The 15,148-nt window shown below is 37.1% G+C and overlaps 1 protein-coding gene across 3 annotated transcripts in view; it reads right to left on the bottom strand.

The window, feature by feature from the left end:
* Positions 1-313: 313 nt before the first annotated feature.
* The window catches only part of LOC137250530 (uncharacterized), a 74,229-nt gene continuing 59,394 nt past the window's right edge, over positions 314-15,148 (bottom strand). For all 3 annotated transcript variants that reach the window (XR_010953001.1, XM_067783520.1, XM_067783513.1), the window contains 3 exons: positions 5,218-5,315; positions 5,028-5,153; positions 314-638 (listed from right to left, as the gene is read on the bottom strand). Coding sequence is in view for 2 of the 3 variants with exons in the window: in XM_067783520.1 (XP_067639621.1) it covers positions 478-638; positions 5,028-5,153; positions 5,218-5,315 (385 nt within the window). In the remaining variant the exon portion in view is untranslated. The remainder of the gene's footprint in view (positions 639-5,027; positions 5,154-5,217; positions 5,316-15,148) is intronic.

Here is a 15,148-nt window from a genome sequence, read left to right as displayed (position 1 = left end):
TATTTCCTCATGGACCGTCCAGTTCAACCTAACCTTAGCTTATCCGAAACGTTTCCGTATCTTCAACCGCCAAATCAATAATAATTGAAGCATTCGTGTCTCTTTGCTTCCATGAGGCATATCGAGATTCAGGAACAGGACCTTCATTGACATCCCAAACCTTTCCCATCTTCATAATAAGCTGCATTCTATATTATCGGCAGCTCGCATTTATCGCGATACAATTTCGTAACGCCAACCTTAGATCAGCCATATCGTTATGTGTCAATAGAATTACCGATCAAACAAATTACAATTATAAAAAATTTCACAGTTCTCTATTCTGTAATCAGATTCAAAAATTTTCAGTTTTATAATAAAATGTCTGACAATTACAAATGACAACTAAATGTTTATAACATACACCAAGTATATGCAAATGTAAAGTATATATTATTCAAAACTATTTAACACTTAACACGTTTCCTCTGTTCCTTACTAAAATGCTGGAGCTCCTGGGATTATATAATTTCTGCAATCTGAGTGATTGATCCAGTAGAGTTCCTCTACGTCAATCCCTTTGTCCCTTAAAGCATCCCTGTACGCGTCTACAATATCATCCGATGGATGAGAGTATCGTGTATAAACCCAAATGAGTTCTAAATTTTGGAAGAGAAAATAATGTTATAAATATGTTTATATGTGATTTTTGAATGACATGTAAAATTGTGACTACGTTCGTCCATTTGTGCAGCATTTTTCAAATTTTATTGAAGGTAGAAATGGATTGTTGAACTCTTATCCATTATGTAGACTTTTGGTTCAGGGACTATGTTGAAGATAAGAGTGGGAATGATTTACCCACATCCCTTTTGCAATTTGGTTTGTTAACGAAATTATTACGGTGTCATTGTTTTTTCTGCTTTCGAATGTTTTGTAGAAAAAATAGCTAAAACATATTGCAAATACATAATAGACGAAGCCCAACAAAACAGCTGTCTTTTGCTTAATGTTAATTTGAGAGTTGGTGAAAATCTCATATTAAAAATTTGCCTACCAATTGTTGTTTGAATTTCTTTTTAGAGCTAACGTGTCAGGCTTGAGAACAATACTAACGTTAATTTGGGATTTTCAATTAGAATTCCCAAACCCACATTAAACATGATGAATGAACAATGCAGAGAATCAAATTGGGAACCAAATTTTTCTACAACTTTTGAGAATTTTTTTTCTGTTCCTTTCTCAGAAAAATGGCCAATTGAAACTTATTGCAATAGTATTGGCGCTACCTTTCTCTTCTCTGCTATGCTACCGAAGGCTTCAACAAAATAAATTAAGAGCCCTATTCTGTGCACTTGGTCAAATTCACCAACTTGCTTATTTGTTATTTGTCAAGTTTGACAATTTATGAAGTAGATAATTGCTATTCTATGTAAAAAAGAAAAAGCCTTTTCGCTGACAAATTGTCAATAAGTCAAACGCTCTTAATAATTTAATTTATACGGATAAATTTAAACTAGAATTCTGTTATTGTGCGATCGAGAGAAAATGAAAGAAGATTTATTACTTTTGCTATTATTGCGGGAAGATCTTCTTGGGGTTTTAGGGGGTAATTTCTGGGTGGTTTTTGAAACTCCCTCGGGGTCCTGCCGGGGTCGTTTGGGGTTCGTTCCGGAATCTTTTTGGGGACTCTCTTGGGATAATTGGGGGTCTTCCGGGATGATTTTGGGGACTCCCTCGGGTTCTTCCCGGGGTCATTTAGGGGTCATTCCGGGATGTTTATTAGGTCTCCCTCTGGGTCTTTCCGGTATGGTTTTGGCGACCACCTCCGGGTCTTCCCGGGGTCATTTGGGGTCGTTCCGGGATGTTTTTAGGGACTCCCTCAGGGTTAGTTGGGAGTCATTCCGGGATCTTTATGGGGACTCCCTCGGGGTCATTTTGGGGACTTTCCGGGATGGTTTTGGGGACTCCATCGGGTTCTCCCAGGGTCATTTGGGGGTCGTTCCGGGATGTTTATGGCACTACCTCGGTGTCATTTGGGGGACATTCCGGGATGGTTTCGGGGACTCCATCGGGTCCTCCCGGGGTATTTTGGGGGTCGTTCCGGGATCTTTTTGGGGACTCTCTCGGGGTCGTTTGGGGATGTTCCATGATGATATTGGAGACTCCATCGGGCCGTCCCAGGGTCATTTAGGGGTCGTTGCGGGATCTTTATAGGGACTCCCAAAACCATCGTGCAATATCTCCCAAATTACCCCGAGGGAGTCCCCATAACCATCCCGGAAGGTCCTCCAAATTACCCCCAGGGACCCCGAGGGAGTCCTCAAAACCATCTCAGAATGTCCCCAAATGACACCGAGGGAGTCCCCAAAAACATCCCGGAACGACCGCTAAATGACCATGAGGGAGTCCCCAAAACCATCCCGGAATGTCCCCAAAATCACCCCAAGGGAGTGTTCATAACCATCCCGGAAGGTCTCTTGGGGTCATTTGGGGATATTCCGGGATGGTAATGGAGACTCCATCGCGCCCTCCCGGGGTCATTTAGGGGTCGTTGCGGGATCTTTTTAGGGACTCCCCAAAACCATCCCGGAATGTCCCACAAATGACCCCGAGGGAGTCCCCAAAACCATCCCAGAATGTTCCCCAAATGACCCCGAGGGAGTCCCCAAAAACATCCCGGAACGATCCCAAATTACCCCGGGAAGCCCCCGAGGGAGTCGCCAAAATCACCCCCGAAAGATACCGAGGGAGTCCCCATAAAAATCCCAGAACGACCCCCAAATGACCCCGAGGGAGTCCACAAAACGATCCAGGAATGACCCCCAAATGACCCGAGGGAGACCCCAAAGTCATGCCGAAATGACCGCCAAAAATCCAGCGGATTATTTTTTCCTATTCCCATTTCGGGTTTAGCAGCACAAAATGAGACATATCGCTCCAATTGCTCATGCGTAGCACGTTCCACTTTTGATTTCCTTGAAAAAACTATGATTTTAAAATATTTGTTACAAAAAATAATGAACAATATTTACTTATGTTTTTTTCTTACGTTTTTTCCATTTCATGATTGTTGCACTAAACAGCTGATTTCTGAATACTTTATTTATTTCACCACAATATGATGAAAAGCACAGGTCGTAGAGCTTTTTAGAGTTGTCAACTTATGCACAGAATAGAAATGTTTGTCAACTTGATACAAATCTTGTTGCTTGTCAACTTATTGACAATTTGTCAAGTGCACAGAATAACGCTGTTAGTTTTTATTACCTACATATCAATTTGATCATAGATTGCTATGAGAAATTGTAAGTAGTTTGAAAAATTAATAAAAAATGTATTTGATAAAAATAAGTAGCCATAAAGGAGTAAAAAATTTAAGAACTTATAAAAGTTGTTAGTATAAAGAAAAATAATAAAGGTTTTGATAAAAACTTGATTTAATTACAACTAGTAAAGATATTTGACAAAAAAAAATTCGAATAACAACTTTTTTATTTAGAACTAGTAAAATAAATAAACAAAGAATTTTTTTGGAAATAATTACTAAACACAAGTAAGGAAGTCTAAGTTCGGGTGAAACCGAACATTACATACCCAGTTGTACACTTGAAATGCTGTTGTTGTTTGTTTTGTGTGCTTAATAGTGTTACAAGGCTGCACAATAATATATATGTACATATGGCCCTATTCTGAACTAATTCTTCTTCGAGTTATGGCTCCCGAAACATAGAAAATTGCGTAGTCATAAAAGAGGCGGTGCCACGCCCATTTTTAAAATTTTGAAGTTGTTCCTATTTATTGTTAGAAATTCACTTGGGAAATGAAATGCCATTCATATAAAGCTATTTTTGCAAAGATATAGCTTATTTTATTCGTCCATGATCCTTTTAAACATCTTTTATATAAAATTGGGTGTGGTCCTTAAGGGATTTCGTTAATTTTTCTACGATAGGTTTGAGAATTTTATTACGATAGGTTTAATGATTTTTGATTTATGATTAATAATATTTGTAAAATTGATTTTATCACAAGTGGGCGGTGCCACGCCCATTTTAAAAAGTTTTTAAAATTTTCACACGTCATATTTCAACATTCTAGGTGTATTATTTACTAAATAATCAGGTTTTTTGTGTTTTCCAAAATGTTATATATATAAAAAATGGGCGTGGTTATCATCCGATTTCGCTCATTTTCAATACAAATCTATTCTGGGTCCAGGGTTGCTCGTGTACCAAATTTGGTGAAGATATCTGAATATTTACTCAAGTTATCGTGTTAACGGACCGACGGACGGACGGACGGACATGGCTCAATCAAATTTTTTCTCGATACTGATGATTTTGATACGAGTACATGAATGGAAGTCAATATCTATCTCGGTTCCTTTATACCTGTACAACCAAACGTTATCCAATCAAAGTTATAATACCCTGTGTACAAGTACAGCTGAGTATAAAAACTAAGTAATTTTTAGAAATGAGTATAAAAAATAGAAATAAGTAATTAGTAACAAGAACAAAAAATTCATAAAATTTGTGAAAATGTAACAAAGTAGAAACCTTGATTTCATTAAAATTAGTAAAGAATATTGGTAAAAAAAATTTATTTAAAAGAAGAAAGAAATGTGTAATTTAGAAAAAACCTTATAAAAATAAAAAATAATTAGTGAAAAACGGCACTATGGGCTCACACATCCTTTTTGACGTCCTCACGGATCGAGCAGATCAACTATACATTGCGATACATTTTAAAATACATGCCCTGTATGTGAGAGAGTCGTATTAGCGTGAGCTCCTATATCTTCTTTACTGCCTTTGTGGCATAGATAATGAGAATAAGTCGGCGGAAATAAGTTTTAGTAAAATAGGAGTTGTACAACTGATTTTCCACCAATAAGAAAACCGCTTCTATTTATATTTATATCGCTCAAATGATCTTGCAGACCATTCGTTTTCGGTGACGAACATGCTTAATAGGGACCTGGTCTGGCGGCGTTCGGACACAGACAAAAATCGAAATGCTTAGTCAAATCAAAAATTACTAACCAGCGTGCTGTGACCCCGATTGAAAATTCTGGCAGGCATAGATGATAAGTTTGTCACAATCAAGGCTTAGAACTTTGTACCTAAGACTGTTCCAATTAATCGGTTCAGTTCTGAAAGTAGTGGAATCTGCATAATATAAATAAAAGTTATAGTTTAAATTTCTTAGAAAGATATGATTATATAAACATACCTTTTCGAAAATAGCGAATTCGAAATTGTCCATCCCAATCCCGAGGGAATTTAAGTGTTCCGGTGATAGCAGTTCCGGTGTTAGCAGTTCCGGGCTCTCTAGTAATTGTGAAAAAAAATGTGTTAAGCTGCTGTGTATATTTTCAAAGTAAACAACAAGAAGAGTATGTGAACGCTACTGCGAGTTTAAAGAGGAAGCGAGACGCCTTTGCAGGAAGAAAAAAGCACAGGCAGAAAGGCATGAGTGCGAGGAGCACGAGCTGTTAGTCACCACGAATGATGCCTGCAAATTTTGGCAAAAAAATTCGACGACAGACGAAAAGTTCTTAGTCCAGGGTAAAATACTGTCAGAATGAAAACGGTGACCTTTTAACTGATGTTCAGAGAGCACTTAGATTATGCGGGGAATACTTCTCTGACCTTCTAAATGGAGACAGAGATGTACCCATCGCCCAACTTTGAGCCCGAAATCAATGAACTTATGTTCCTCCTCCACCCGACTATGACCAGAATATCAATAACCAGATTAAAAACAACAAGACCTCGGATGATCAGTGACGTAGTGAGGTTTTTTTGCGCCCGTGAAAACTAAACGAGGTTTCAGACATGGTGACCCCATATCTTTCGATTTCTTTAATTCGATGCTGGAGAAAATTATACTAGCTGCAGAACTTAACTGCTCTGGAAAAATATTCTATAAAAGCGTGCAATTATTAGCATATGCTGATCACATTGATATCATCGGCCTAAATACCCGCGCCATTAGTTCTGCTTACTCCAAACTTGAAAAAGAAGTGCTAAAGATGGGTTTGATGGTGAATGAGAACAAAACGAAGTACCTTCTGTCATCGAGCAAAGAGTCAGCGCATATGCGCCTTAGCAACCACGCTACTGTTGCCAGTCATAATTTCGAAATAGTAAAAGACTTCGTTTATTTGGGAACCAGAATCAATACTAGCAACAACATCAGCTCTGAAATCGGGCGAAGAATCACTCTTGCCAATAAATGCTACCTTTAACTAGGAAGGCAATTGAAAAGTAAAGTCCTCTCTCGGCAAAGGAAAATGAAACTGTACAAGTCACTTAATATACCCGTCCTGCTATATGGAGATGAAGCGGCTCTGGGAGTGTTCGAGAGAAAAGTTCTTCGAAAGATTTATGGACTTCTATGCGTTTGCGATGACGAGTACCGAAGAAGATTTAACGATGAGCTGTACGAGCTCTGCGCAGACATCAACATAGTCCAGCGAATTAAAACGCATCGGCTTGGCTGTTTAGGCCATGTTATGCAAATGAAAGATGACGCTCCGGCCAAGAAAGTGTTTCTATCGGAACTAGCCTATGGAAGCAGCCCCCATGCTGGAAGGTTCAGGTGGAAAACAATTTAAACTCCCTTGGTGTGACCAATTGGCGCCGGTTAGCAGAGAGGACAAGCGACTGGTGCACCTTGTTGGACGGTCATAAACGTTTTAACGGTTAAGCGCCAATTAATTAAGTAAAGTAAGCCGTGTAAATCTTGTACTTATTTCTTTTTGGAGAAGATCGAGAACACTTTTTATTACACTAGAAATTTCACATTCTGCGGAAAGACCAACATCTCTAGCCGATTCTCCAGGCATTTTGCGGCGCCTTCTTACACGTTTTACTATATCAATATCGCATTTTTCAAAAAGAGACTTCGCCTTTTCTATTACTTTTTCACAGAAAGTGTCTCGAATTTCGGATAGTTCAGTCGCTAATGATTAAGATCATGATACGCTTCTCTAAAATTCATCCCCTGATCTTGTAATATGATCAATCCTCCTTAAGATTTCATACCAGAAACAAACTAATGTTATGAAACTAAAATTTAGTATATTTTGGAAAGGATTGTAGCTTCGCTTCTGGTGTCACTTGTTATCTGCAAATTATTCTATGTGTTCTACTACATCCTCTAGCCCATCGACGATAACGCTAACCGATTGTATTCTGGCGCTGCATCGTGTATCAGATTCACGTTTGACATCGTAACGTTGAACGTGAGAAAAAACATATATGCTTTCAATTATTCCAAGTGTTCCGGATATATGCATGCATTTTTTAGTATAGAAAATTTTTTCCAGAAATCAATATTTTCCAGAAATCATCATAATTAAAATACAATTTATCCAGGAAGTTCTGCTTTGCGAACTATTTGGCGCCCCCCTGTGTGTAGCGCCCGGTGCAAATGCTCCCCTTGCCAGCTCCCCACTTTCCACTTGTAGAACTCATTCGTGGCGAGGATGTGTTTTCAAATACCACTAAATTAAATCATCGATATATCCTCCGGAGATCTGACTAAACTGAAAACAAAATACCATAACATAGCGCGGAACCCTTAAAGAATGTATCGACAACATTATTTCATATCATCGTCCTCAATGCAGCTTCAACACGAAGAGGTTTTGAGTATTCCTCAGATCCCTAATGGATATTATTGGAAACCTTATCACCAGGGCTGCTTGAGCCTTGTTGAGAGCAATCATTTAGGCAGTCCAGTTCTCCAGTCCAATGTTTGCTTGAATGATTTGTTGCTCAATTTTTAATTTTACACGAAATTTACCCCTAACCAGCATGTCTAGATCATCTATGCCTGCAAACACTTGGCAGCAATTGTTTTTAAGGTTGCATTGTATAGCATACTGAACTCACCTCTCATCCCTCTCCGCTGCGCAATAATCACAACATAGTATTGTGGCGATTTATAGCATCACTAAGCTGTTAGTAAATAAAGGCTCAACAACAGTAAAGCAAGCTGCCACTCTTGTGTACCCGAACACATCAATTTAATCCATTTACACACGTACATAAAAGGCGACGAAGAGATCTCTCTCACACACACAGATGTAGTCATCTCCGAAGTAGTTACTCACGCATACACACGCATATGGCAAGTAGAAAGGCATTAACTAGAAATATACATGTATATAGGTGGTAACTAACCAGGAGATCCAACATTTCTAGAAGGTGAAACGTCTAGACCTTTGGGGAAATATATAAAAGCAGCGCAAGCTGAGGAATGGGTAATCAGTTTGATTTAAACACTCTTTTGTTGAGTAAGTGATATTGAAGTACAATTACACTACACCCAAAGTAATCTAAATAAAGACCAGTTTGCAATACAGAAAATTGGAGTGAACTATTCAACAGTTTACCCATTCGAACGTTAGCAGAAGGTTTGGAATAAGCGGAATTTCACCGAAATTCGATACAATTGGTGTCAGAAATGGAATTGATTTATTTGTTTATTAAGTTAACGAACACAAGTTCTTACAGACTACCAACTCAAAAATTATACAGCATACTATTAACAAAATTCTTACATTCTACTAACAATTTACATACAATTAAACAACAGACTACAATTAAGAAATACAAAAAGTTAACATGTAAATGAAAAACTAGCACCTACTGACTAATATAAAACTATTGATAACTAAAAAACACACTTTATAAAATTAATAAAAACATTCTTCAAAGAGAAATCAAGCTCGATAAAATATGAGATGTTATTAGTTTCACTAATAGCGCGAGTAAACGTGCATTATATGAGGGAAGAGGGCTAGTAAATCTAAGCGGTATCAGACAGAATTTAAGAAAAACTTTTTGAACTCGCTCAATCCTGTTAATTGCAAACTCTTAGAACGGTCGCGAAATGATAGTGGCATACTTGAGATGAGATCGTACAAATGAATTGTAGAGCAATTTAAGTGTATACGGGTCAGAGAACTCGGAACTATTACGCCGAATAAAATCAAGCATTGCATACGATTTGGCTATGATAAATTTTACATGGCTTTTGAAAGAAAATTTGGTATCATAAACCAAACCAAGGTCCTTGATTTTATCAACAGTCTGTAGAGGATTGTTATCAATGGTATATGAGCTATTAAACTTAAAGCGCAATTTAGAGTAGGTTACGTGAAAGCATTTACTAATATTTAGAGATATGTGCGATCTAACGCACCCGGAATAGAGACTATTAATTTCACACTGAAGTTCGAAAATATCACGCGAAGACTTTATAAAGGAGACAATTTTAAGATCGTCAGCATACAAGAGAAACCTAGCATACGAAAAGGAAGCGCGTATGTCGTTGATAAACAGGACAAAGACCAAGGGCCCAAAAATACTGCCTTTCGGAATGCCGGAAGTCGCTAATTATGGATCGGATGATACACCATCAGTACAGACAATACACCAACTGTTAATTAAATATGGTTTTAGCCACTGCAGAAAAATTGAGTGAAAACCAAGACAGGAAAGCTTATGAAAAATGATCTCATGTGATACCTTATCGAAAGCTTTGGAGAAGTCAGTATAAATACAATCCACCTGGTATCCAGATGCAAAAGCAGATGTCCAATACTCACTAAACTTCTCTAAATTGGTGACCTTCGAACGGCCGGCAACAAAACCATGCTGCTTGGAACAAATTAGGCTCTTCACTGAAAAGTATAACTTGCCTTTTACAACACATTCAAATAACTTCAGCAGTGGGCTTTGATATAGGTCTGTATTTACAGACATCACCCTTATTTCCAGATTTGTAGATAGGAGTTATCGATGCAAGTTTCCAACCATCAATAAACTCCCTGCACTGAAGTGACATATTAAACAGGATCTCAAGAGGCAAAACTAAGGCCGGACAACCTTTAATCAAGGCACTTGAGAGACCATCAGAATCTGTCTTGACCGATTGCTTTAATTTAGTAATACCACTTGAGATATCGTCACATGAAATTGACATTGAACCGAAATCCAGAGACGAATATAAATCAGATGCAAAGTCGAAAGAAGGGGAATCATAATAGGATGCAAAATTAGCACTAAAAAAGTCCGCAAGCAGGTTCACTACTGCATTAGGATTTGTAGCTACGTTATCTTGGTAAAATACAGAAGCAGGAACCGAGAAGCAGGTCCTTTTAGATTTAATAAAATTCAAAAAATGTTTTAGGATTGGACTTAATGTTTGTCCCAAAGCTAAAAATATAATTCTTGTAAAGAAACTTATCCAGACAGTTAAACTCGTTTAGATACTGCTGATACTTCTCGTAAAGGACAGATTCTTGGTCTGACTAAACTTTTTGTAGTATTTGTTTCGCAAATTCTTCAATTTTTTTAAACCCTTTCTTAAAGACTGGAACATGCCTTAAACATGGGTCAAAAAATGTTGATCTAAATATTTCATAGCAAATGCTAACATCTGAGGAGGAAAAAAGATCAGCCCAGTTAATTTCCGAGAAAAATGGTTAAGTATAGACATGTCGCTCCGTGCAAAATTAAAAGCGATATCATCATTTACAGAGGGTACACAAAACTCATAAAACTCAAGTTTAAGAACAATAGTAGTATGATGAATATCCGACGGAGCAAATGGTGCATGGCATTCGGATATGTTAAAATTAATATTATCACTGAGGAATATAAGATCTAATATTCTGTCAAGCCTGTTAGTGAAGTTATTGATTTGCAGCAAGTTTAAGCTTAGCATGTTATCTAAAAAATAAGTCTCCAAGGACTTCGATATATTATTTGGCATGTGGCCCAAGCCGCAGAAACCCTGAGACCAAGTGACATCACTTAGATTAGGTAGGTATGTAGGTGAAATGGCTGCAACCCTGGTTGCCCAAGTAGCTATTTAAAGCCTTTTTGATGCCATGTAACTCGTCTAAAAACCTACGGAATGTTACGGTCAATGTATTACAACCAGCCAGAATTGTTGATAAAATTAAGAATATTCCGGATTATTATCACACAAAACCCTCTGAGGTCTTCTAGAAACGGGGTTCCCAGGAACCTTAGCTGGACTATAGCTAGAGCCGGGCATTTACACATGACGTTGCTGAGCCGGCCGCTTCTCTTACTTCTGCATCTTCAGTTATTGCGCATCCCAGTAAACAAAAGAAGAAAAATTCTGAAAATGTGATCAAGAACAACCAAAAAGTGCGATCTTTAGTTGTTGGTAGTAACCCCAATGCTAATTTGGATGTTTTTGTACGGTACGAATGGCTGCATTTATCGTCATTTAAGTTAACTGTAAGTGAGGAAGCAATTGTTGACTATGTCTCAAAAGCTGCGAACATATCACCTTCATTGATTCGATGCCAAAGATTGGTAAAAAAGGACGTATATGTTAAGTCTTTAATTAATGTTAATTTTAAACTTGGTGTCTCCCCTTCCAACTATAACAAACTGCTTGATGCGTCAATTTGGCCATCGGACGTAAAAATTAGGCCTTTTCGTTTTTTTCAAAGAGGACTGACGCAGAAAGCGAGTCCATAACTGTTTCAATTGAAACTGCTCGTCCTTCCAAGAAGTCGTTGAAAATATATTTTCAAAATATATCAGGCATGAGAACTAAAGCCTCTGCTGTATATTCTGCTACCTCGAGTGAGGACTATGACCTGATAGTTCTTGTAGAGACGTGGTTAACCAAAGATTTCTTTGATAATGAATTTTTTGATAAAAATTTATACAATGTTTTTCGCAAGGACCGCGGTAGTGTAAGTACGGGACTCTCCCGAGGAGGAGGAGTACTGATTGCTGTGAGAAAAGAGCTACAATCCTCCGTGGTTGCTCTTGATATTGCTGGAATATCTCTTGATCAGGTCATAGTCTGTGTAAGAGGCAAAGAGAGTTTAATTGTTAGTGCATCTTATATTCCACCTAATAGTCCAGATAGGGTATACGAAGCTCATGTCGATAATATATTGCATGTTTCTAGGACAAACTTGGAGTCCAAACTCTGTATTTTAGGAGACTATAATCTAAATAAAATTATCTGGAGTTATCTTCCGGGTGAGAATACTCTCATACCTACGAATATAAATCAAGCTAATGAAATGTATGTAGTTGGTGGTTTTTATAGCTTACAATTAGTACAAATCAATAATTTTGTGAATTCACTTGATATAATCCTAGATCTCATATTTGTTAGTAATGATCTTAATTATAATTTGATTCGTGCTTGTTGCCCGTTATCTAATACTTATAAACATCATGTACCATTGATCTTGGAACTTAAATTTTATGAGTTTGGACCAGGCATGCTTAACGAACGAAACGATATCATTTCGTTACGATAATCAACGTTAATAAACGAAACGAAGTCATTTCGTTTCGTTTATTAACGTTAAGAACGCGAAATTAACGTTAATTTGACGATCTTAACGTTAATAAACGAAACGAAGTGACTTCGTTTCGTTTATTAACGTTGATTATCGTAACGAAATGATATCGTTTCGTTCGTTAAGCATGCCTGGTTTGGACGTATGGAATACAATAATGATGTTGGTTTCAATTATAGGCGCTGTGATTTTGTTTTGATTAATAACTTAATTTCAAATATAGATTGGCAGTCTCTTTTCCGTGACTGTGATCTCCCTAGCTGCTTTGATTTATTTAAAAGTGTTATTTTGGAAATAGTTATCAACAATATCCCTCGTTTTCCAGCTAGGATTTACAAATTGCCATGGTATAATAAAAATTTAAAGAGACTAAAAAATCTCCGCAATAAATATTATAAACTTTTTAAAAATTCGGGATCCCTTCAGTTCAAGCAAGAATACTTGAAGTATGTGAAAGAAATTAATTGCCTTGATAAATTTCTATATAATCGATACATTCTTAGCTTTGAGAATAATATTAAATCGAATCCTAAATCGTTTTGGAACTTTATTCGTTCCAAGCATTCCGTTTCAGTAATTCCATTGTCTGTGACCTATCAAGAAAAGATTTCGTCATCGCCTAGTGAATCTGCTAATTTTGTGCGGCATTTTTTAAAGCAAACTTTGCCACTGATAATTCTTGGACTGACGATGGAGCCATGTTGAATGGGTTAATCTCTTCCTTTAACTTCTCTTCGTTATTTCTTAATATTGACGACATTACGCTAAGTATTCAAACTATCAAAAATTCAAAGGAATGTGATTTTCAACAATTCTCATCGTTCTTTCTAAAGCAATGTGTTGGTTCCATTGCTGAGCCGTTGTTGCATTTATTCAACTTATCGTTAAGGTCGGGAATTTTCTTAGATGAATGGAAAACTACTTTTATCCAACCTATTCATAAGAGTGGTAATAAAAATGATGTTACCAACTATCGTCCAATATCGAAGATTCCGGTTATTTCTAAACTTTTTGAGAAAACGGTGATGAGTAAATTATTATCATTGGTTAAGCATTATATCTGCCCATATCAGCATGGTTTCATTCCAGGACGTTCGGCAGTTTCCAATCTTGCTATTTTTTCAAATTATTGTATCTCGGCTTTCACAGATAGCTGTCAAGTTGACTGCATCTATACAGACATATCTAAAGCTTTTGATAGAGTATCTCACAGAGCTCTATTGGCAAAATTACAAAAATTGGGTTTCCATTCCGCATTTTTGCAGTGGATATATTCCTGTTTATCTAACAGAGTAAATTTTGTTGTCATTGATATTGTAAGATCATCACCATACGTAGCAACCTCAGAGAAGTATCCTAGGTCCTCTTCTTTTTATTCTTTTTATAAATGACGTGAGTGTTTGTTATCTCCTCTACGCTGATGACTTAAAAATCTTTTTCAAAATTAAGAATAAGTCCGATGCTCTCACTCTTCAATCAGAGTTAAATAATTTTAATGGCTGGTGCTGTAAAAATATGCTTGCACTTAATGCCAACAAGTGTTACTGCGTAACGTATTCAAAATTATATAATAAGTTAATTTCAACTTATTACGTCAGTGATATGCCTTTAGTTAGGGTGAACAAAATCCTAGATATGGGTATTATATTCGACTCATCGTTTACATATACTGAGCATCTAAATTTTATAATCCCCAAGGCATATTCCCTATTGGCCTTTATTAAGAGAAATGGATCTGAGTTTAAGGACCCATATACTAAAAAGCTATTCTACAATGCCTTTGTACAATCTAGACTTGAATATGGTTCCATAATATGGAGTCCCTATTATGAGGTACATAAGAAAAGGATTGAACGTGTACAAAAAATATTTATGAAATACTGTTTATCTGATATAAGATTTGATTTGCCCCTCCCCTCATATATCTCAAGGTGTAGGCTAATACATCTGCATACGTTAGAGAGTAGAAGGGTTATCTCATCGATAATATTTATCTACGACATTATTAATGGCAATATCGATTGTCCCCTGCCTTTGGAGTCTTTGAATTTTTACGTTCCATCACGGAATTTGCGGCAACATAACATGTTTTCTATTGATCAGTTTAAATCTAATAATCTCACACGCGCTCTAATTGCCATCAACTCATTAAACAATGATTATTGTATTGATTTTTCCGTATCACGCTTTTGTTTTAAAAATGTGTTATTCTCTATATTATGTTAATTTTTTAACACTTTCTACTTATATATAAGAAATTTTTGTTAATCTAGTCTGTAAGATTATTGTAAATCATAGACTGGATAAATAAATATGAAATATGAAATGTTCTACTGTCTCCCTGGAATTTGGATCTTTGCAGCTTCTGCAGTACTCGTTATACGGAATGCCCATTAGATTAAAGTCACCTAAAATACATACATTACTATCACCAAGCTTATTAAGAACTACAGACGAAATTTTGTCAGCATGAGCTTTATAAAGATCTTTAGAACTATTCGGCGCAATATAAGATGCCTTCACGAATAGAGAGCCGGAGTACGTAGAGCCACTAACATTTACACAGAGCTGGTCAAGTAGCGAATCGTTATTACTTACTTACTTACTTAATTGGCGCTTAACCGTCTAAACGGTTATGGCCGTCCAACAAGGCGCGCCAGTCGCTCCTTCGCTCCGCCAACCGGCGCCAATTGGTCACACCAAGGGAGTTTAAATCGTTTTCCACCTGGTCCTTCCAACGGAGTGGGGGCCGCCCTCTACCTCTGCTTCCATAGGCGGGTTCCG

Source organism: Eurosta solidaginis, chromosome 1 (assembly GCF_040869045.1).
Source record: "Eurosta solidaginis isolate ZX-2024a chromosome 1, ASM4086904v1, whole genome shotgun sequence".
Lineage (NCBI taxonomy): Eukaryota > Metazoa > Arthropoda > Insecta > Diptera > Tephritidae > Eurosta > Eurosta solidaginis.
This window is presented reverse-complemented; position numbering and strand designations above follow the sequence as displayed.